The 24,647-nt window shown below is 45.9% G+C and overlaps 1 protein-coding gene across 1 annotated transcript in view; it reads right to left on the bottom strand.

The window, feature by feature from the left end:
- LOC115104872 (piezo-type mechanosensitive ion channel component 2-like) overlaps positions 1–24,647 on the bottom strand; it is a gene marked incomplete at its 3' end in the record, with an annotated part of 132,502 nt that overhangs the window by 19,324 nt on the left and 88,531 nt on the right. The window contains exon 5 of the mRNA XM_065006788.1: positions 10,908–11,073. Coding sequence (XP_064862860.1) covers positions 10,908–11,073 — 166 coding nt within the window. The remainder of the gene's footprint in view (positions 1–10,907; positions 11,074–24,647) is intronic.

The following is a 24,647-nucleotide window of genomic DNA, read 5'->3' as shown; positions in this document are numbered from 1 at the left end:
ATGGAACAGAGAGGAGAAAACTAGACCGGGTCTATGGAACAGAGAGGAGAAAACTAGACTGGGTCTATGGAACAGAGAGGGGAGAAAACTAGACCGGGTCTATGGAACAGAGAGGAGAAAACTAGACTGGGTCTATGGAACAGAGAGGGGAGAAAACTAGACTGGGTCTATGGAACAGAGAGGGGAGAAAACTAGACCGGGTCTATGGAACAGAGAGGAGAAAACTAGACCGGGTCTATGGAACAGAGAGGGGAGAAAACTAGACTGGGTCTATGGAACAGAGAGGAGAAAACTAGACCGGGTCTATGGAACAGAGAGGAGAAAACTAGACCGGGTCTATGGAACAGAGAGGAGAAAACTAGACCGGGTCTATGGAACAGAGAGGGGAGAAAACTAGACCGGGTCTATGGAACAGAGAGGGAGAGAAAACTAGACCGGGTCTATGGAACAGAGAGGAGAGAAAACTAGACCGGGTCTATGAAACAGAGAGGAGAAAACTAGACCGGGTCTATGAAACAGAGAGGAGAAAACTAGACCGGGTCTATGAAACAGAGAGGAGAAAACTAGACCGGGTCTATGAAACAGAGAGGAGAAAACTAGACCGGGTCTATGGAACAGAGAGGAGAAAACTAGACCGGGTCTATGGAACAGAGAGGAGAAAACTAGACCGGGTCTATGGAACAGAGAGGAGAAAACTAGACCGGGTCTATGGAACAGAGAGGAGAAATAAAAATGAGAGTTCTTCTGCAAAAGCTGGTCTGAGCCACATGGCTGAATAAACAGCGCCACCTTGGAACAGGATGCACACGTGGGCAGAAGAAAACTGAAGAGTTGCAGGGAACGGGGCGAAGGTCAAGCGAAGGGGTCTGGGAGCTGTGGGAGTGGGATCAATCCAGGCATTGTGGAAGGCGGTACTCAAGTTAAAGCCAACGAGCGGAACGGAGTCACACAAGCGTGGAGAACCGCTCGGTGTAGATCAACATTTTTTGTTTCGACAAATAAAGTTTTTAACTCACGGTTTCCTTCGCACTGCAAATGTTTTTACATATTGCTTTCCAACTTTCACCAAGCAGGAACGCTTTAAACTGATGTCATACGTGTTGTGTAATTCAAGAGGGAATAAGGGAACGAATAAGCATGTCGTTATTTTGATAGAAACGAGAGGCTCTTAACCTGAATCAAGTGATCAAGATCATAACATTTACAAGGACTGAACTCAATGCCCTAAAATGGTTACAAGAAGAGTACACACTTTTCATTTTGACTGCATTAATAATTGGCTATATCAAATCCAATGGGATGGTACAACATCCCCTGCAGAAGGATTCCTCATCAGTCTACACTGAGTGTACAAGTCATTAGAGAACAGCTGCTCTTTCCATGACATAGACTGACCAGGTGAATCCAGGTTAAAGCGATGATCCCTTACTGATGTCACCTGTTAAATCCACCTCAATCAGTGTAGATGAAGGGGAGGAGACGGGTTAAAGAAGGATGTTTAAGCCTCGAGACAATAGAGACATGGATTGTGTAAGTGTTCCATTTAGAGGGTGAATGTAAGACAAAATATTTAAGTGCCTTTGAATGTAGTATGGTAGTAGGTGCCAGGTGTTTTTATACGGTAACTCAAGTTGGAATGACCCATTTATACGGTAACCCAAGTAGGAATGACCCAATTATATGGTAACTAAAGTTGGAATGATCCTGCAACAAATCCAGTCATCCACACAATCGCTTTGGGTAATATGACCGAGCCTGACAATTTCCTGTTCGGCTGCCAAATGAAATTTCTATACAACCTGTCTAGAGACCCAACCTAAACCCCTTTCAAGAAAGCTGACCCTAACAAATCCACATCCCCTCGTTTCTCGTTCGCTCTCCCTAACGGCTATCTCGTCTCTGAGGCATTTCTTCAAGGCCTACATATGCATTGTAACCTGTGGGTTACCAGGCCTGCAGAGAAGCGGTTGCCAGATTTGCTTCCAGAGCGGCACCCGAGGGAGAGAAGCTCTCCAACGTAGAGGGAGGCTGACCAAACCCAGTGGATTAGGAGCTATCCAGGTAATAACACCAAGGTCATAGCAGAATTACCATCAGGGCAGCTGTTCCGGGCGACTGCATGATCACACTCTTTAACACTCTTCACACTCTTAAAGACCTTTAAACAGGTCAACATTCACAAGGCCACAGGGCCTGACGGATTACCAGGACGTGTACTCCGAGCATGCTGGCAAGTGTCTTCACTGACATTTTCAACCAGTCTGTAATACCAACATGTTTCAAGCAAACCACCATAGTCCCTATGCCCAAGAACTAAGTAACCTGCCTAAATGACTACCGACCCTACCACTCAACACCATTATCCCTGAGACCCACTCCAATTTGCATACCGCCCCAATAGATCCACAGATGATGACAATCTCTATTGCGCTCCACACTGTCATCTCCCACCTGGACAAAAGGAAGACCTATGTGAGAATGCTGTTCATTGACTACAGCTCAGCATTCAACATCAACACCATAGTCCCCAAAAAGCTCATTACTAAGCTAAGGATCATGGGACTAAACACCTCCCTCTGCAACTGGATCCTGGACCTCCTGATGGGCCGCCCCCAGGTGGTAAGGGTAGGGAACAACACATCCACCACACTGATTCTCAACACGGGGGCCCCTCAGGTTGCGTGCTCAGTCCCCTCCTGTACTCGCTGTTCACTCATGACTGCACGGCCGTTCACGACTCCAACACCATCATCAAGTTTGCCGATGACACAACAGTGGTAGGCCTGATCACTGACAACGATGAGATAAGCCATAAGACTCCTGAACACCTAATCAAAGGCCTACCCAGACACGTGCATAGTCACTTTAACTCTACCTACATGTACATGTACATCTTACCTCAATTACCTCGACTAAAAGGTGCCCCCGCACATTGACTCTGTACCGGTACCCCATGTATATAGCCTCCACATTGACTCTGTACAGGTACCCCATGTATATAGCCTCCACATTGACTCTGTACCGGTACCCCCTGTATATAGCCCCCACATTGACTCTGTACCGGTACCCCATGTATATAGCCTCCACATTGACTCTGTACCGGTACCCCATGTATATAGCCTCCACATTGACTCTGTACCGGTACCCCCTGTATATAGCCTCCACATTGACTCTGTACCGGTACCCCCTGTATATAGCCCCCACATTGACTCTGTACCGGTATCCCATGTATATAGTCTCCACATTGACTCTGTACCGGTACCCCATGTATATAGCCTCCACATTGACTCTGTACCGGTACCCCATGTATATAGTCTCCACATTGACTCTGTACCGGTACCCCATGTATATAGCCTCCACATTGACTCTGTACCGGTACCCCTGTATATAGCCCCCACATTGACTCTGTACGGTACCCCTGTATATAGCCTCCACATTGACTCTGTACCGGTACCCCTGTATATAGCCTCCACATTGACTCTGTACCGGTACCCCTGTATATAGCCTCCACATTGACTCTGTACCGGTACCCCCTGTATATAGCCTCCACATTGACTCTGTACCGGTACCCCTGTATATAGCCTCCACATTGACTCTGTACCGGTACCCCCTGTATATAGCCTCCACATTGACTCTGTACCGGTACCCCCTGTATATAGCCTCCACATTGACTCTGTACCGGTACCCCTGTATATAGCCTCCACATTGACTCTGTACCGGTACCCCATGTATATAGCCTCCACATTGACTCTGTACGGTACCCCTGTATATAGCCTCCACATTGACTCTGTACGGTACCCCTGTATATAGCCTCCACATTGACTCTGTACCGGTACCCCTGTATATAGCCTCCACATTGACTCTGTACCGGTGCCCCCTGTATATAGCCTCCACATTGACTCTGTACCGGTACCCCCTGTATATAGCCCCCACATTGACTCTGTACCTGGTACCCCATGTATATAGTCTCCACATTGACTCTGTACCGGTACCCCATGTATATAGCCTCCACATTGACTCTGTACCGGTACCCCATGTATATAGTCTCCACATTGACTCTGTACCGGTACCCCATGTATATAGCCTCCACATTGACTCTGTACCGGTACCCCTGTATATAGCCCCACATTGACTCTGTACCGGTACCCCTGTATATAGCCTCCACATTGACTCTGTACCGGTACCCCTGTATATAGCCTCCACATTGACTCTGTACCGGTACCCCCTGTATATAGCCTCCACATTGACTCTGTACCGGTACCCCCTGTATATAGCCTCCACATTGACTCTGTACCGGTACCCCATGTATATAGCCTCCACATTGACTCTGTACCGGTACCCCCTGTATATAGCCTCCACATTGACTCTGTACCGGTACCCCCTGTATATAGCCCCACATTGACTCTGTACCGGTACCCCCTGTATATAGCCTCCACATTGACTCTGTACCGGTACCCCATGTATATAGCCTCCACATTGACTCTGTACCGGTACCCCATGTATATAGCCTCCACATTGACTCTGTACCGGTACCCCCTGTATATAGCCTCCACATTGACTCTGTACCGGTACCCCTGTATATAGCCTCCACATTGACTCTGTACTGGTACCCCCTGTATATAGCCTCCACATTGACTCTGTACCGGTACCCCCTGTATATAGCCTCCACATTGACTCTGTACCGGTACCCCTGTATATAGCCTCCACATTGACTCTGTACCGGTACCCCTGTATATAGCCTCCACATTGACTCTGTACCGGTACCCCCTGTATATAGCCTCCACATTGACTCTGTACCGGTACCCCTGTATATAGCCTCCACATTGACTCTGTACTGGTACCCCATGTATATAGCCTCCACATTGACTCTGTACTGGTACCCCCTGTATATAGCCTCCACATTGACTCTGTACTGGTACCCCCTGTATATAGCCTCCACATTGACTCTGTACCGGTACCCCCTGTATATAGCCTCCACATTGACTCTGTACTGGTACCCCTGTATATAGCCTCCACATTGACTCTGTACTGGTACCCCCTGTATATAGCCTCCACATTGACTCTGTACCGGTACCCCTGTATATAGCCTCCACATTGACTCTGTACCGGTACCCCTGTATATAGCCTCCACATTGACTCTGTACCGGTACCCCCTGTATATAGCCTCCACATTGACTCTGTCGGTACCCCTGTATATAGCCTCCACATTGACTCTGTACCGGTACCCCCCTGTATATAGCCTCCACATTGACTCTGTACCGGTACCCCCTGTATATAGCCTCCACATTGACTCTGTACCGGTACCCCCTGTATATAGCCTCCACATTGACTCTGTACCGGTACCCCCTGTATATAGCCTCCACATTGACTCTGTACCAGGTACCCCATGTATATAGCCTCCACATTGACTCTGTACCGGTACCCCATGTATATAGCCTCCACATTGACTCTGTACCGGTACCCCCTGTATATAGCCTCCACATTGACTCTGTACCGGTACCCCCTGTATATAGCCTCCACATTGACTCTGTACCGGTACCCCATGTATATAGCCTCCACATTGACTCTGTACCGGTACCCCCTGTATATAGCCTCCACATTGACTCTGTACCGGTACCCCTGTATATAGCCTCCACATTGACTCTGTACCGTAACCCCCTGTATATAGCCTCCACATTGACTCTGTACCGGTACCCCTGTATATAGCCCCCACATTGACTCTGTACCGGTACCCCCTGTATATAGCCTCCACATTGACTCTGTACCGGTACCCCCTGTATATAGCCTCCACATTGACTCTGTACCCCCTGGTAGCCTCCACATTGTGGTACCCCCTGTATATAGCCTCCACATTGACTCTGTACTGGTACCCCCTGTATATAGCCTCCACATTGACTCTGTACCGGTACCCCTGTATATAGCCTCCACATTGACTCTGTACCGGTACCCCTGTATATAGCCTCCACATTGACTCTGTACCGGTACCCCCTGTATATAGCCTCCACATTGACTCTGTACCGGTACCCCCTGTATATAGCCTCCACATTGACTCTGTACCGGTACCCCATGTATATAGCCTCCACATTGACTCTGTACCGGTACCCCCTGTATATAGCCTCCACATTGACTCTGTACCGGTACCCCCTGTATATAGCCTCCACATTGACTCTGTACCGGTACCCCCTGTATATAGCCTCCACATTGACTCTGTACTGGTACCCCCTGTATATAGCCTCCACATTGACTCTGTACCGGTACCCCTGTATATAGCCTCCACATTGACTCTGTACCGGTACCCCCTGTATATAGCCTCCACATTGACTCTGTACCGGTACCCCTGTATATAGCCTCCACATTGACTCTGTACCGGTACCCCCTGTATATAGCCTCCACATTGACTCTGTACCGGTACCCCCTGTATATAGCCTCCACATTGACTCTGTACCGGTACCCCCTGTATATAGCCTCCACATTGACTCTGTACCGGTACCCCCTGTATATAGCCTCCACATTGACTCTGTACCTGGTACCCCCTGTATATAGCCTCCACATTGACTCTGTACTGGTACCCCCTGTATATAGCCTCCACATTGACTCTGTACCGGTACCCCATGTATATAGCCTCCACATTGACTCTGTACTGGTACCCCTGTATATAGCCTCCACATTGACTCTGTACCGGTACCCCCTGTATATAGCCTCCACATTGACTCTGTACTGGTACCCCCTGTATATAGCCTCCACATTGACTCTGTACCGGTACCCCATGTATATAGCCTCCACATTGACTCTGTACCGGTACCCCCTGTATATAGCCTCCACATTGACTCTGTACCGGTACCCCCTGTATATAGCCTCCACATTGACTCTGTACCGGTATCCCCTGTATATAGTCTCCACATTGACTCTGTACCGGTATCCCCTGTATATAGCCTCCACATTGACTCTGTACCGGTACCCCCTGTATATAGCCTCCACATTGACTCTGTACTGGTACCCCCTGTATATAGCCTTGTTATTGTTATTTTACTGCTGCTGTTGAATTATTTGTTACTTTTATTTTCTATATTCTATTTTTTACTTAACACTTATTTTTTATTAAAACTTCTTAAAGCATTGTTGGTTAAGGGCTTGTAAGTAAGCATTTCACTCTAAGGTCTACCTATCAAATACAATTTGATTTGATTTGACAGAGAGGGAAAGAGAGAGGGAATCACAGTCATGGGAAAAATCACACACGCACATGCAAACGCACGCACACGGGCGCACAAACACACACTCACACACACACAAACACACACTCACACACACACACACGCACACACACTCGCACATGAAAACGCACGCACACGGGCGCACAAACACACACTCACACACACACAAACACACACTCACACTCACACACACACAAACACACACTCACACACACACGCACACACACTCGCACATGCAAACGCACGCACACGGGCGCACAAACACACACACACACAAACACACACACACACACAAATGATGGCTGTTTGGTGTTCATCCAGACAGTAATGTGTTCCACTTATTACACTCCCTAAACTGTGGGGTCTACTTCATCGGCAAGTGGACTACAGGAGAAGAGCAGCCATAGGAGCTATAGCCCCCTCCTCCACACTGACTCTCACACTGAACACAGGGGTGTGTCCTCAGCCGTCTGCTGTCCCCCCTGTTCACCCACAACTGCGTGGCTTTGCAAGACACCAACTCCCATCATCAAGTTTGCTGACGATCAGCAACAATGACGAGTCAGCCTATTGGGAGGGGGGGACTGGCATTGTGGTGTCAGGACAACAACCTCTACCTCAACGTCAGCAAAACAAAGGAGTTGATTGTTGACTCCAGGAAGCAGAGGAGGGAACACGCCCCGATCCACATCAACAGGACTGCAGAAGAGAGAGTCACAAGTTTGAAGTTCCTGATCGTCCACATCACAGATGACTTGACATGGACGAACACCACCACCACTGTTGTCAAGAGAGTGCAACAGCGTCTCTACTTCCTATGGCGGGTGAAGAAATTCGGCATGGCATCCCGGGTCGTCTCCAAATACTACCGCTGCACCATCGAGAGCATCTTGACCAGTTGCATCACGGCCTGGTACAGGACCTGCTCCTTCCCCAACCACAAGGCCCTCCATGCTACACACACATCAAAACAGCTGCTACCAGACTATTATTTACTATTGCTAATACTGCACAACTTAAACACTTGCCTCCCAATCACCCCTTCCCTGATACATGTGTAAATATCAATTGTGTCTTCCTGTTTTATACTTTTATATTTTATTCTACTGAGCCATTTACTTTATGTCCATAGTCTTATCTTTTATTATTGCTTATGTTGTTGCATTGTCAGGAAGGAACCTGCAAGTAAGCATTTCATTGGACAGTGAATGCCATGTAGGGGTTGCAGGTAGCCTAGTGGTTGGAGCGTTGGACTAGTAACCGAAAGGTTGCAAGATCGAATCCTCCGAGCTGACAAGGTAAAAATCTGATGTTCTGCCCCTGAACAAGGCAGTTAACCCACTGTTCCTAGACCAGTTAACCCACTGTTCCTAGGCCAGTTAACCCACTGTTCATAGGCCAGTTAACCCACTGTTCCTAGGCCAGTTAACCCACTGTTCCTAGGCCAGTTAACCACTGTTCATAGGCCAGTTAATCCACTGTTCCTAGGTCAGTTAACCCACTGTTCCTAGGCCAGTTAACCCACTGTTCCTAGGCCAGTTAACCCACTGTTCCTAGGCCAGTTAACCCACTGTTCCTAGGCCATCATTGAAAATAAGAATTTGTTCTTGCCTTGCTAAACAAAGGTCATTAAAATAAATGCCATGTCCATATGACTAATAAAACTTGATACTTGAAAAGAGGACTGCAGCTTTCCATGCTCTGAGAGACCATCGCAATGGAGTGTGTGTTGAAGTCTCTGGGTGGATTACTGGTGATTAACATGGAAAGGAGATTGCCTTGCTTGCCTATGATCACACATATCTTGACATGACACACTTTTGATATTCTACATGTACCATGATAAATTGTGAATACAGATGTGTCTTTTAGACATACTGTATCTGATAATGGGATCACTCCGAATACCACGCATGGACATGGCCGGATGTGGACTCATTCAATATCCTGAGAATATGTGACGTCCTATTTTCTCTCTTCGTGCTGAGAAATACTGACTCTATTCATCGCATATCTGTGTTTTCTCAGCACATTCCAAGATAGGAAGCTATATTGAGTCCAGATATGCATCTTCTGGCTGAGGTCCATATCCGGATCTTGATATGTTTTTTGATATGCTGAAAATAAGGACGATTTCAGATGTATTTCTGCATTTTCAGCACATGCTCAATAAATTAACAAATATAAACTCTATATATATTTTTTTCATTTACATATTGTTTTTGGATTCCCTCTGTATATCATACATGGTATGTCTGGATATTGACTCACTAGATATCCTTAGAAAGTGTCCCAATACAAAGAATATCCTATAGTAGCTCCGTATAAGAAATAAGATCTAATAAAATGTCAGATATACCCGGAAATATATAGATAAAGATAATCCCTTATATTGAACCTTTTTGCCCAGCGCCCATTACTGTTGTGGTAACCAAACTGGCCCAGGACTGATTAAATTATTTTTTTATCAGAAAAGGACAGATGGAGGACAACAGAGATTTTGGAGTAGGTTTATTCATCTACACTACATGATCAAAAGTATATGGACACCTGCTCGTCGAATATCTCATTCCAAAATCTATGGAATTAATATGAAGTTGGTCTCCCCTGCTAAAACAGCCTCCACTCTTTTGGGAAGGCTTTCCACTAGATGTTGGAACATTACTGTGTGGACTTGTTTCCATTCAGCTAAAAGAGCATTAGTTAGGTCGGGTACTGATGTTGGGCGATTAGGCCTGGCTCGCCGTCGGCATTCCAATTCATCCCAAAGGTGTTCGATGGGGTTAAGGTCAGGGCTCTGTGCAGGCCAGTTCAACACTGATCTGTACAAACCATTTCTGTATGGACCTCGCTTTCTGCACGGGGGCGTTGTCATGCTGAAAAAGGAAAGGGCCTTGCCCACAAGGTTGCCAAAAGTTGAAAGCACAGAATCGTCTAGAATATCAGTTTAAGCTGTTGTGTTAAGATTTCCCTTCACTGGAACTAAGGGGCCTAGCCCGAACCATGAAAAACAGCCCCAGAGCATTATTCCTCCTCCACCAAACTTTACAGTTTGCACTATGCATTCAGGCTGTCTGCCAGATGGTGAAGAGTCCAATGGCGACGAGCTTTCCACACTCCAGCCGACACTTGGCATTGCGCATGTTGATCTTAGGCTTGTGTTAGGCATCAAGCTCCAGACTAACAGATCTTGTTCTGACATTGCTTCCAAAGGCAGTCTGGAACTCAGTAGTGAGTGTTGTAACCAAGGACAGCAGATTTCTACGCGCTACGTGATTCAGCAATCGGCGGTCCTATTCTGTGAGCTTGTGTGGCCTAGTACTTTGCGGGCTGAGCCGTTGTTGCTCCTAGACATTTCCACTTCACAATAACAGCATTTACAATTGACAGCTCTAGCAGGGCATACATTTGACTAACTGATGTGGCTGAAATATTCAAATCAACTAATTTGAAGGGGTGTCCACACACTTTTGTATATATAATGTATTTATATATGAAAGTTAAAAGTATTTCCTTTCTTTGGGCTCTGTTAGTCTTATCACTACTCTTTAGTGAGTTCCTGGCCTGTACTGAGTACAACATTTACGAGGGTAGGGTGTATGGGTGTGTATAGGTGTTGGGAGTGTGGGGTTCCCCTGTAAATCCAGATACGCCAGGGGCAGAAGTTTGTCTGTAGAGAGATGATGAGCTCACCTGACTGTCTGACTCGCATTCGACGTCATGCTGCTGTGATTTGTCTTTCACCTGCGGCTTCTCCTCCAGACTCAGACACAGCAGCCACGTGACCAGGCCCGCCACGAACACGCCAATGTCTGGCATGAACACACGGATTCCGTTTCCTGCATCGGCACCCCGGACGCTGCAGGGAGAGATAGAAACAGGGAAAAAATGGTTAGCCAACAACGACAGATAAGAAAAGGTAAACAATTTGGGTACTATTATGTTTACAGTTTTCAGATGCAGTAGCCAACACTGTACTGCATCATGAGGATCCCTGTCAGCTCAGTGATGCTATTTGATGCCAGCAGATCAAATGATAACTGTTATAATTAAACTATACACTTAAAATCCCTAACAGCTAGTTTATATATAATTCAAAACATGGGTTTTAGGGATCATAACAAGGTAGAGTAATCGTTAAATAGTTTACAGTCTGAGTTCCTTCTCTATAAATATGTGGGTGTGTTTCTCACTTATAGCTAATTGGTACTCAAATTATGACCAAATCACCTTTGTTCATATTCCGATATTGTTTACAGGATTTGTTTGTTTGTGAGGCAGCCCCAAAAATGTATTGGGGGAGGCACACGGGTAGTGTGGCGAAGGCAGGTAGGAGACCTGCGCCAACATCCCGTGCTTACCGGAGAGAGAGAGGGACCGGGCAGGCACCGTGTTATGCGGTGGAGCACACAGTCTCCCCAGTGCGTGTGCATAGTCCGGTGCGGTACATTCCAGCTCCTCGTATCGGCCGGGCTAGTGTGGGCATCGAGCCGGGTGGCATGAAGCCGGCTCTACGCATCTGGTCTCCAGTGCGTCTCCTCGGGCCGGCGTACATGGCACCAGCCTTATGCATGGTGTCCCCGGTTCGCCAGCACAGCCCAGTGCGGGCTATTTCACCTGGCTACCGGGAGCATTCAACCAGGTAAGGTTGGGCAGGCTCGGTGCTCAAGAGCTCCAGTGTGCCTGCACGGTCCGGTCTATCCATTGCTACCTCCACGCACCAGCCCTCCGGTGGCCCTCTCCAGCGCTGTCAGAGTCTCCCGTCTGTCCTGAGCCGCCAGAGTCTCCCGTCTGTCCTGAGCCACCAGAGTCTCCCGTCTGTCCTGAGCCGCCAGGGTCTCCCGTCTGTCCTGAGCCGCCAGAGTCTCCCGTCTGTCCTGAGCCGCCAGAGCCGCCAGTCTGTCCTGAGCCGCCAGAGCCGCCAGTCTGTCCGGAGCCGCCGGAGCCGCCACTCTGTCCTGATCCGCCAGAGTCTCCCGTTTGTCCTGAGCCGCCAGGGTCTCCCGTCTGTCCTGAGCCGCCAGGGTCTCCCGTCTGTCCTGAGCTGCCAGAGTCTCCCGTCTGTCCTGAGCCGCCAGAGCCGCCAGTCTGTCCTGAGCCGCCAGAGCCGCCAGTCAGCCAGGAGCCGCCAGAGCCGCCAGTCAGCCAGGAGCCGCCAGAGCCGCCAGTCAGTCAGGAGCCGCTAGAGCCGCCAGCCAGCCAGGAGCTGCCAGAGCCGTCAGCCAGACAGTAGCTGTCAGAGCCGCCAGCCAGCCAGGAGCTGCCAGAGCCGCCAGTCAGGCAGGAGCTGCCAGAGCCGTCATTGAGCCAGGAGCTGCCAGAGCCACCAGCCAGCCAGGAGCTGCCAGAGCCGTCAGTCAGCCAGGAGCTGCCGTAGTCTCCAGCCATATAGGTTCAGGGGGTACTGTCACGTTCTGACCCTTATTTCCTTTGTTTTGTCTTTATTTAGTATGATCAGGGCGTGACTTGGGGAGGTTTATTTAGTATGGTCAGGGCGTGACTTGGGGTGGGCATTCTATGTTTGTTTTTCTATGTTTGGTTTCTGTTTCGGCCTAGGATGGTTCTCAATCAGAGGCAGGTGTCGTTAGGGGTCTCAGATTGAGAATCATACTTAGGTAGCCTGGGTTTCACTGTTGGTTTGGGGGTGTTTGTTTCCGTGTGAGTGTTTGTTGCCACACGGTACTGTTTCGGTTTCGTTCATGTTCACATTTATTGTTTTGTATTTCATAGTGTTCAGTTTATTTATTAAAGTAATCATCATGGACACTCACCACGCTGCATCTTGGTCCGATCCTTACTCCTCTTCAGACGAAGAGGAGATCTGCCGTTACACGAGTGATACATTTCTTACATCAATTTCCATCAATTTCCATTATGAAAGTGGCTGGAGTTGAGTCAGTATGTTGGCAGCAGCCACTCAATGTTAGTGGTGGCTGTTTAACAGTCTGGCCTTGAGATTGAAGCTGTTTTTCAGTCTCTCAGTCCCAGCCTTGATGCCCCTGTACTGACCTCACCTTCTGGATGATAACGGGGTGAACAGGCAGTGGCTCGGCTGGTTGTTGTCCTTGATGATCTTTATGGCCTTCCTGTGACATCGGGTGGAGTAGGTGTCCTGGAGGGCAGGTAGTTTGCCCCCGGTGATGCGTTGTGCAGACCTCACTACCCTCTGGAGAGCCTTACGGTTGTAGGCGGAGCAGTTGCCGTACCAGGCGGTGATACAGTCTGACAGGATGCTCTCGATTGTGCATCTGTGAGTGCTTTTGGTGACAAGCCGAATTTCTTCAGCCTCCTGGGGTTGAAGAGGCGCTGCTGCGCCTTCTTTACAACGCTGTCTGTGTGGGTGGACCAATTCAGTTTGTCCGTGATGTGTACACCGAGGAACTTAAAACTTACTGCCCTCTCCACTACTGTCCTGTCAACGTGGATAGGGGGGTGCTCCCTCTGCTGTTTCCTGAAGTCCACGATCATCTCCTTTGTTTTGTTGACGTTGAGTGTGAGGTTGTTTTCCTGTCACCACACTTGTCATTGTTGGTAATCAAGCCTACCACTGTAGTGTCGTCCGCAAACTTGATGATTGAGTTGGTGGCGTGGATGGCCACGCAGTCGTGGGTGAACAGGGAGTACAGGAGAGGGCTCAAAACACACCCTTGTCCCCAGTGTTGAGGATTGATTTATTTTATTTTTATTTAACCTTTATTTAACTAGGCAAGTCAGTTAAGAACACATTCTTATTTTCAATGACAGCCTAGGAACTGTGGGTTAACTGCCTTGTTCAAGGGTAGAACGACAGATTTTTACCTCGTCAGCTTGGGGATTCAATCTTGCAACCTTTCAGTTACTAGTCCAACGCTCTTACCACTAGGTTACCCTGCCGCCCCTCGAGGATCAGCAGGCTGAAGATGTTGTTACCTACCCTCACCACCTAGGGGCGGCCCGTCAGGAAGTCCAGTACCCAGTTGCACAGGGCGGGGTCGAGGGCCGAGGGCCGTGTCAGTGGCACTGTATTGTCCTCAAAGCGAGCAAAAAAGTTATTTAGTCTGTCTGGGAGCAAGACATCCTGGTCCACGACGGTGCTGGTTTGGTTTTTGTAATCTGTGATTGACTGTAGACCCTGCCACATACCTCTTGTGTCTGAGCCATTGAATTGCGACTCTACTTTGTCTCTATATTGACGCTTAGCTTGTTTGATTGCCTTGTGGAGGGAATAGCTACACTGTTTGTATTCGGTCATGTTTCCGGTCACCTTGCCCTGGTTGAAAGCAGTGGTTCGAGCTTTCAGTTTCGCGCGAATGTTGCCATCAATCCACAGTTTCTGGTTTGGGAATGTTTTAATCGTTGCTGTGGGTATAACATCGCCGATGCACATTCTAATGAACTCGCTCACCGAATCAGCATATTTGTCAATGTTGTTGTTGGACGCAATGCGGAACATATCCCAATCCACGTGATCGAAGCAGTCTTGAAGCATGGAATCAGATTGGTCGGACCAGCGTTGAACAGGCCTGAGCGCGCAAGGTTCTTGTTTTAGTCTCTGTCTGTAGGCTGGAAGCAACAAAATGGAGTCGTGTTCAGCTTTTCCGAAAGGAGGCCGGGGGAGGGCCTTATATGCGTCGCGGAAGTTAGACTAACAATGATCCAGGGTTTTACCAGCCCTGGTTGCGCAATTGATATGCTGATAGAATTTAGGGAGTCTTGTTTTCAGATTAGCCTTGTTAAAATCCCCAGCTACATGAATACAGCCTCAGGATATGTGGTTTCCAGTTTACATAGAGTCAAATAAAGTTCGTTCAGGGCCATCGATGTGTCTGCTTGGGGGGGAATACATACATACGGCTGTGATTATAATCAAAGAGAATTCCCTTGGTAGATAATGCGGTCGACATTTGATTGTGAGGAATTCAGTCAGGTGAACAGAAGGACTTGAGTTCCTGTATGTTGTTATGATCACACCATGTCTCGTTAATCATAAGGCATACCCCCTGCCCCTCTTCTTACCAGAAAGATGCTTGTTTCTGTCGGCGCGATGCGTGAAGAAACCAGCTGGCTACACCGACTCCGATAGCGTCTCTCGATTGAGCCATGTTTCCGTGAAGCAAAGAACGTTACAGTCTCTGATGTCTCTCTGGAATGCTACCTTGCTCGGATTTCATCAACCTTGTTGTCAAGAGACTGGACATTGAAGAGTAGTATGCTAGGGAGTGGTGCGCGATGTGCCCGTCTCTGGAGCCTGACCAGAAGACAGCTTCGTTTGCCTCTTTTATGACGTAGTTGTTTTGGGTCGCCGGCTGGGATCCGATCCATTGTCCTGGGTGGAAGGCAAAACACAGGATCCGCTTCGGGAAAGTCATATTCCTGGTCGTAATGATGGTGAGTTGACGTTGCTCTTATATTCGGTAGTTCCTCCCGACTGTATGTAATGAAACCTAAGATTACCTGGGGTACCAATGTAAGAAATAACACGTAACACGTTCCTAGGAACGCGAAGCGAGGCGGCCATCTCTGTCAGCGTCGGAAGTAGGTCAAAGTACAATGGGTCCATACATTGTGTTCTATACATTGTGTTCTATACATGGTGTTCTATTCATGGTGTTCTATAAATGGTGTTCTATAGATTGTGTTCTATAGATTGTGTTCTATACATGGCGTTCTATTCATGGTGTTCTATAAATGGTGTTCTATAAATGGTGTTCTATAGATTGTGTTCTATAAACGGAGTGCTATACATTGTGTTCTATACATGGTGTTCTATTCATGGTGTTCTATAAATGGTGTTCTATAGATTGTGTTCTATAGATTGTGTTCTATACATGGCGTTCTATTCATGGTGTTCTATAAATGGTGTTCTATAGATTGTGTTCTATACATTGTGTTTTATACATGGTGTTCTATTCATGTTGTTCTATAAACGGAGTGCTATACATTGTGTTCTATACATGGTGTTCTATTCATGGTGTTCTATAGATTGTTCTATAGATTGTGTTCTATAGATTGCGTTCTATACATGGCATTCTATTCATGGTGTTCTATAAATGGTGTTCTATAGATTGTGTTCAGAGCGTTCACAGTCAGCCCACTGACACCCCTATCAGACCACAGCAAAATCACAGTCTACTTAAACAGAGCAATACTCAATCATGAGGCATCAAAGCCAAAGGAACTGAGTAACATTAAGAAATGCTATAGATGGAAGGAATGCAGTTTGGAAACCTACCAAAAAACAATTAGGCAACAACAAATTCAATCCCTTTTAGACAATTTCCTGGGTAAAACGTTCCACTGTAATAGTGAAGGTGTAAACCTGGCAGTAGAAAATCTTAACAGTATATTTGACCTCTCAGCTTCCCTATCAAATCTAAAAATCTCAAATAGAAAACCAAAGAAAATTAACAATAATGACAAATGGTTTGATGAAGAATGCAAAAATCTAAGAAAGAAATTGAGAAACCTGTCCAACCAAAAACATAGAGACCCGGAAAACCTGAGTCTACGCCTTCACTATGGTGAATCACTAAAACAATACAGAAATACACTACGGAAAAAGAAGGAACAGCATGTCAGAAATCAGCTCAATGCAATTGAAGAATCCATAGACACTAACCACTTCTGGGAAAATTGGAAAACACTAAACAAACAACAACACGAAGAATTATCTATCCAAAATGGAGATGTATGGGTAAACCACTTCTCCAATCTTTTTGGTTCTATAACAAAGAACAAAGAGCAAAAACATATACATGATCAAATACAGATCTTAGAATCAACTATTAAAGACTACCAGAACCCACTGGATTCTCCAATTACATTGAATGAGTTACAGGACAAAATAAAAACCCTTCAACCCAAAAAAAGGCCTGTGGTGTCGATGGTATCCTCAATGAAATGATCAAATATACAGACAACAAATTCCAATTGGCTATACTAAAACTCTTTAACATCATACTTAGCTCTGGCATCTTCCCCAATATTTGGAACCAAGGACTGATCACCCCAATCCACAAAAGTGGAGACAAATTTGACCCCAATAACTACCGTGGAATATGTGTCAACAGTAACCTTGGGAAAATCCTCTGCATTATTATTAACAGCAGACTCGTACATTTCCTCAATGAAAACAATGTACTGAGCAAATGTCAAATTGGCTTTTTACCAAATTACCGTACAACAGACCATGTATTCACCCTGCACACCCTAATTGACAACCAAACAAACCAAAACAAAGGCAAAGTCTTCTCATGCTTTGTTGATTTCAAAAAAGCCTTCGACTCAATCTGGCATGAGGGTCTGCTATACAAACTGATGGAAAGTGGTGTTGGGGGTAAAACATACGACATTATAAAATCCATGTACACAAACAACAAGTGTGCGGTTAAAATTGGCAAAAAACACACACATTTCTTCACACAGGGTCGTGGGGTTAGACAGGGATGCAGCTTAAGCCCCACCCTCTTCAACATATATATCAACGAATTGGCGCGGGCACTAGAACAGTCTGCAGCACCCGGTCTCCCCCTGCTAGAATCCGAAGTCAAATGTCTGCTGTTTGCTGATGATCTGGTGCTTCTGTCACCAACCAAGGAGGGCCTACAGCAGCACCTAGATCTTATGCACAGATTCTGTCAGACCTGGGCCCTGACAGTAAATCTCAGTAAGACCAAAATAATGGTGTTCCAAAAAAAGGTCCAGTCACCAGGACCACAAATACAAATTCCATCTAGACACTGTTGCCCTAGAGCACACAAAAACTATACATACCTTGGCCTAAACATCAGCGCCACAGGTAACTTCCACAAAGCTGTGAACGATCTGAGAGACAAGGCAAGAAGGGCATTCTATGCCATCAAAAGAAACATAAATTTCAACATACCAATTAGGATTTGGCTAAAAATACTTGAATCAGTCATAGAGCCCATTGCCCTTTATGGTTGTGAGGTCTGGGGTCCGCTCACCAACCAAGACTTCACAAAATGGGACAAACACCAAATTGAGACTCTGCACGCAGAATTCTGCAAAAATATCCTCCGTGTACAACGTAAAACACCAAATAATGCATGCAGAGCAGAATTAGGCCGATACCCACTAATTATCAAAATCCAGAAAAGAGCCATTAAATTCTACAACCACCTAAAAGGAAGCGATTCACAAACCTTCCATAACAAAGCCATCACCTACAGAGAGATGAACCTGGAGAAGAGTCCCCTAAGCAAGCTGGTCCTGGGGCTCTGTTCAAACACACCCTACAGAGCCCCAGGACAACAGCACAATTAGACCCAACCAAATCATGAGAAAACAAAAAGATAATTACTTAACACATTGGAAAGAATTAACAAAAAAACAGAGCAAACTAGAATGCTATTTGGCCCTACACAGAGAGTACACAGCGGCAGAATACCTGACCACTGTGACTGACCCAAAATTAAGGAAAGCTTTGACTATGTACAGACTCAGTGAGCATAGCCTTGCTATTGAGAAAGGCCGCCGTAGGCAGACATGGCTCTCAAGAGAAGACAGGCTATGTGCTCACTGCCCACAAAATGAGGTGGAAACTGAGCTGCACTTCCTAACCTCCTGCCCAATGTATGACCATATTAGAGAGACATATTTCCCCAGATTACACAGATCCACAAAGAATTCGAAAACAAATCCAATTTTGAAAAACTCCCATATCTTTTGGGTGAAATTCCACAGTGTGCCATCACAGCAGCAATATTTGTGACCTGTTGCCACGAGAAAAGGGCAACCAGTGAAGAACAAACACCATTGTAAATACAACCCATATTTATGCTTATTCATTTTATCTTGTGTCCTTTAACTATTTGTACATTGTATATATATATATAATATGACATTTGTAATGTCTTTACTGTTTTGAAACTTCTGTATGTGTAATGTTTACTGTTAATTTTTGTTGTTTTTCACTTTATATATTCACTTTGTATGTTGTCTACCTCACTTGCTTTGGCAATGTTAACACATGTTTCCCATGCCAATAAAGCCCTTGAATTGAATTGAATTGAATTGTGTTCTATAGATTGTGTTCCATACATGGTGTTCTATAAATGGTGTTCTATAGATTGTGTTCTATACATTGTGTTCTATACATGGTGTTCTATAAATGGTGTTCTATAGATTGTGTTCTATACATGGTGTTCTATTCATGGTCTTCTATAAATGGTGTTGTACAGATTGTGTTCTATAGATTGTGCTATATACATGGTGTTCTATAAACGGTGTGCTATACATTGTGTTCTATACATTGTGTTCTATAAAACACATTTTACAGGCCTTTCTCCATCCATGCCAATTAAAGCACGGCCCGTATTAAATATATAAGCATTATCGTTAAAAAATAGCATTTAACCCTTAGCTGAGCAGTGTACTGTGCTAGCTTCTTAAAATACACAGAAAATATTTTGTTCCATAGAAAAAGTGTGGGATATTCCCACTGTCCTCTCTGTTACAGCGCTGGTCTGACTAGCTCTGGAAAGGTATGCTGTGGCTGTTGCAGTGGGCTCTCTGGTCCCCTTCGCTTGACCATAAATGTGCCCCCCAACCCCAATTTCCCTTGAAAAGCGTAACTCAACTTCTAAACTTTCATATTTGTTTGGGTTCAAAGCAGTGTGCAGCAACACTTGCAGATGTGATAGAGAGAAGAAAAAGAAAAACCCTTCTGTTTCAGACCTTGAAAGGAAATGTCTCTGTCCAGTAGACCTGAAGTTAACTTTTCAGAGGAAGCTTTAGGGATACATTTTCTATTTGTGAATTGGGAGTAGGAGCGCAGTGCTGGCCTATGGTTGGCAGGACGCTTTCATAAGAGGTCCTGGTGGGAGTACACAGCACAGTACACCCTCTATGAATCAGAGGACGGCTCAGGAGCCTGGTATTTCTGGTGAGTCATAGTGCACCGGGAGACTGTGTGGTTGGGGTGGGATCTAGACATCTCTGGGGTGGGAGACCTTGTGGTCGGGGTGGGACCTAGACATCCCTGGGGTGGGAGACTTGTGTGGTCGGGGTGAGACCTAGACATCCCTGGGGTGGGAGACCTTGTGGTCGGGGTGGGACCTAGACATCTCTGGGGTGGGAGACCTTGTGGTCGGGGTGGGACCTAGAAATCTCTGGGGTGGGAGACCTTGTGGTCGTGGTGGGACCTAGACATCTCTGGGGTAGGAGACCTTGTGGTCGTGGTGGAACCTAGACATCCCTGGGGTGGGAGACTGTGTGGTCTCGGTGAGACCTAGACATCCCTAGGGTGAGAGACCTTGTGGTCGTGGTGGAACCTAGACATCCCTGGGGTGGGAGACTGTGTGGTCGGGGTGGGACCTAGACATCCCTGGGGTGAGAGACCTTGTGGTCGTGGTGGAACCTAGACATCCCTGGGGTGGGAGACTGTGTGGTCGCGGTGAGACCTAGACATCCCTAGGGTGAGAGACCTTTTGTTCGTGGTGGAACCTAGACATCCCTGGGGTGGGAGACTGTGTGGTCGGGGTGGGACCTAGACATCCCTGGGGTGAGAGACCTTGTGGTCGTGGTGGAACCTAGACATCCCTGGGGTGGGAGACTGTGTGGTCGGGGTGAGACCTAGACATCTCCGGGGTGGGAGACTGTGTGGTCGGGGTGAGACCTAGACATCCCTGGACTCATAGCCAGGTACACTTGGGAGAGCACAAGGTGATAATGTAAATTAGTTTAGAAGGGATGACAGAGTCTGAAGGAAGGGAAAAAAGTCTGACGTAGTGAACTGGATTCTGTTATCAGTTTGAAGGTGTCAAGGAAGGAACTTTTGAAAGAGTAGGTAGCCAATTGAACAGAAACGTCTACTCTAGAGACCCATGGCAGTTGGGTCCCTGTGATGGTACTTGAAGAAACGGCTGTATAATCTCCTCAGACAGGATATGCTGCCACGAGCAGTGGGTGGATATTTGAGTTTTCACAGGCTTGTTTTGCTTAATGTTGGGTTGCATAAAACTCTAAGCAAATGTTTGGAATCCCATGGCGCTCGCTCAGCATGAGATCTGACATTTAAAAGCGAGCGGCCAGGGGAGGGTACAGACACAGACGCTTTGAACCGAGTGATGTTTGCCTTCGTAAAAATTTAGTAAGTGACAGACGGCGCTAGTTAACACGCTAGAAAAACACATGCAAAAACTGGGTGCCCCGTATGGCGGAGGAAACACAAGCTCTTTAATGAAGCCTCTGCGTCTACACGGTTTGCTTCCCTCTCAGCATTTAAAGGGTCTTTCATCTCAGTCCTGCTCATAAAGACAGAGCTGTGGAGCTGTGAGCTGGCAACATAAACGCCTGCATATGGCATTCATCTGGAACTGGGAAAGAGCCTTAAAGGGGAGGTGATCAAAGTGGCTCAATTAACTGTACAGATTTAGCTTGTCAGTCTCATCTCTGGAAAGATAGCTTGTATAGCATTGACAATTTACCTGGTTGGTGGATACAGAGAAAAGTTTTTACCGAGAGTCAACAGTGAACTGGCAGTTCATTTCGGAAGCCATAACAAAATTCTGCACTAGCTAGTGAGCGAACTCAATTGAGCTGTTATGAGACAATAACTGGCACTGGACTTTAGGCCTTGAGGGCACACTGGCATATCTATCATTAGGAGTAGACTGTGACACCGTGTCTCTCCAGGGTCCCCGGCAGGGCTACAACAGAAGGAATAGGCAGCTCAGAGTATGGCAAAGACAAGGTTGTTCAAACAAACACACCAAAATAGCAAAAGGGGGCTTTGATAAACATGTGATATGGATTTCAACCTGAATCCTAAACAGTCTTCAACCCAGATCATTTGCATTTACAGTAACTTTACCATTTCAAAAATAACAGTCATTATTTTCTCTAAAAATGGCATATAGTATTTAAGATGTAAAAACAAGCCACATCAGAACTGAAAGCTTCAATTAATAAAGACCTAATAACATTCTGATTGGAAGAAAATGACTGCAATCATGATGACAAACTTAGAAATCATCAAGGATTTTGACTTAGAATCATTTTTCTCTTAGTGTTTAAAAAAAAGTATTGTTAAAATAGCTTAGAAGATCCCAAAAGATCTTGCGGGACTTTGCTTTCACCTACTTCCATTACTGTACCTGTTGTTTGCTCTACACCTCCAAAGGCCCATCCAGTATCCTGTCAATGCTTGTTCTATCTACGGTACGTTGAGAGCTGCTGGATATGATGATTGTCCTGTGTATCTGTTTGGGTGCACATCCTCACCGCATAGGAGATGACTTTCCCATTAAGGCTAATTAAAACATTCTACATGGGCATGTCAGCACATTTCACGCGACATTCCAAGTGCATTTAATTCACATTCCACAAAGACACGATCTGCCTTCTCCACTCTTTCAATCACACTCTGCTACAACTCAATCATTCAACAACTTGCATCGGGCACATGTAACGTGTAAATTGATGCACATGTTAACGATGAATACAATCTTCCAAAAAGGAAGCTCATTCATTCAGTCATTTCGCTACCAGACCACCCCATGAGAGAAATAATATGGGAGTCCATGACCTAATAATGACAGAACACTAAGATCAATGACAGGAGGACGTCTGAGTGAATAGCTTTCAATTCCCGACTGAACACATCTCAACCATCTAGTGGGATATCTGGTCGTCCCGTAATCCAATCACATCTCTCGTGCGAATTCCTAATTAATTACCACGGGCTTCTACCCTCTTTGCGTCGAGGTCCATCAGAGCTGAGAGAGTGTGTCGTTCATCTAAGGACATGGAGGAAATGTGAACACAGATCAAATTCAATGATTGCGGGCTAATCAGTGATCTTAACATGAAACATAAGGCTCACAGTCTATTTGGGTGCTGTAGCCCAGGTGTAATGTGGCTGAGGTGGGTTTACTTAATGAGATGAAGAAACCTGGTTTAAGAGCTTTGATACTTTGAAAGGATTGTCTGTAAGCTATGGATTTGTGCATGATCAGCATGTGATTCTGATCCAAACCTTTAGCCCTGCGGCTTCAGCAGACTGTTTAACATTCATAACATAATCATCAGCAAGTATCTCTCAGCAAATCCAAAATATCATGAATATCACGGGGACCACACACACACAGACAAAATGTGGTTTGGTAACACTTTATTTGGATAGTCTGTGGGGAATCTACAGCTGCTCTTCTACATAATATCAGTAACATTTCAACTAACTATCTACTAAAACTAACCCTAGCTTAACCCTTGTTCTGAACCTAAACTTAACCCTTACCCTAACCCTTACCCTAACCCTAAACTTAACCCTTACCCTAACCCTTATCCTAACCCTACACTTAACCCTTATCCTAACCCTAAATTTAAACCTTACCCTTACCCTAACCCTAAACTTAACCCTTACCCTAACCCTTATCCTAACCCTAAACGTAACCCTTACCCTAACCCTTATCCTAACCCTAAACGTAACCCTTACCCTAACCCTTATCCTAACCCTAAACTTAACCCTAACCCTTATCCTAACCCTAAACTTAACCCTTACCCTAATCCTAACCCTTATCCAAACCCTAAACTTAACCCTTACCCTAACCCTTATCCTAACCCTAAACGTAACCCTTACCCTAACCCTTATCCTAACCCTAAACTTAACCCTTACCCTAAAACTAACCCTAAACTTAACCCTTACCCTAATCCTAACCCTTATCCAAACCCTAAACTTAACCCTTACCCTAACCCTAAACTTAACCCTAACCCTTACCTTTCCCCTAAACTTAACCCTTACCCTAACACTAACCCTAAACTTAAACTTAACCCTAACCCTAACCATTATCCTAACCCAAAACTTAACCCTTACCCTAACCCTTACCCTAACACTAACCCTAAACTTAACCCTAACCCTTACCTTTACCCTAAACTTAACCCTTACCTTTACCCTAAACTTAACCCTAACCCTTACCTTTACCCTAAACTGAACCCTTACCTGAACCCTTGTCCTAACCTAACTGTAACCTTAGAAAACAGTTGCTTATCAAGAGATAGTTTGTTGATAGTCCCATGTAGATGCTTTACAGACTATCAGAATACCAATGGAAAATCCATACTATTCACAGAATCCAAACATAAATAGATTTCTGGAGATGGTACATTAACATAAGCAAGCTTTTTTTATGAGTGCCAGGGTGTGCGGTGTTCTCTCTTTAGTTTGAGCTTCTGGAGCAGACCATCCTATGGCACTGGTACCTCCGCCAACGTCATGCCCCACGACAACACGTCAACACACATAAACACAAACAAATGCACACAAAGCAGGGATGCCAATTACAGCTCTCAAAAGGCAAGGACAAACTGTTCCTGGACCATTGACTCCCCTAAACAATCTGCCACTGTCATTTAGTGATCCAACTTTGACGTGCATTAATATCCATGTCAGACTGAACGACAAACACCTAAAACGGTTCAAATGTCATTCAA

Source organism: Oncorhynchus nerka, linkage group LG22 (assembly GCF_034236695.1).
Source record: "Oncorhynchus nerka isolate Pitt River linkage group LG22, Oner_Uvic_2.0, whole genome shotgun sequence".
NCBI classification, from domain to species: domain Eukaryota; kingdom Metazoa; phylum Chordata; class Actinopteri; order Salmoniformes; family Salmonidae; genus Oncorhynchus; species Oncorhynchus nerka.
This window is presented reverse-complemented; position numbering and strand designations above follow the sequence as displayed.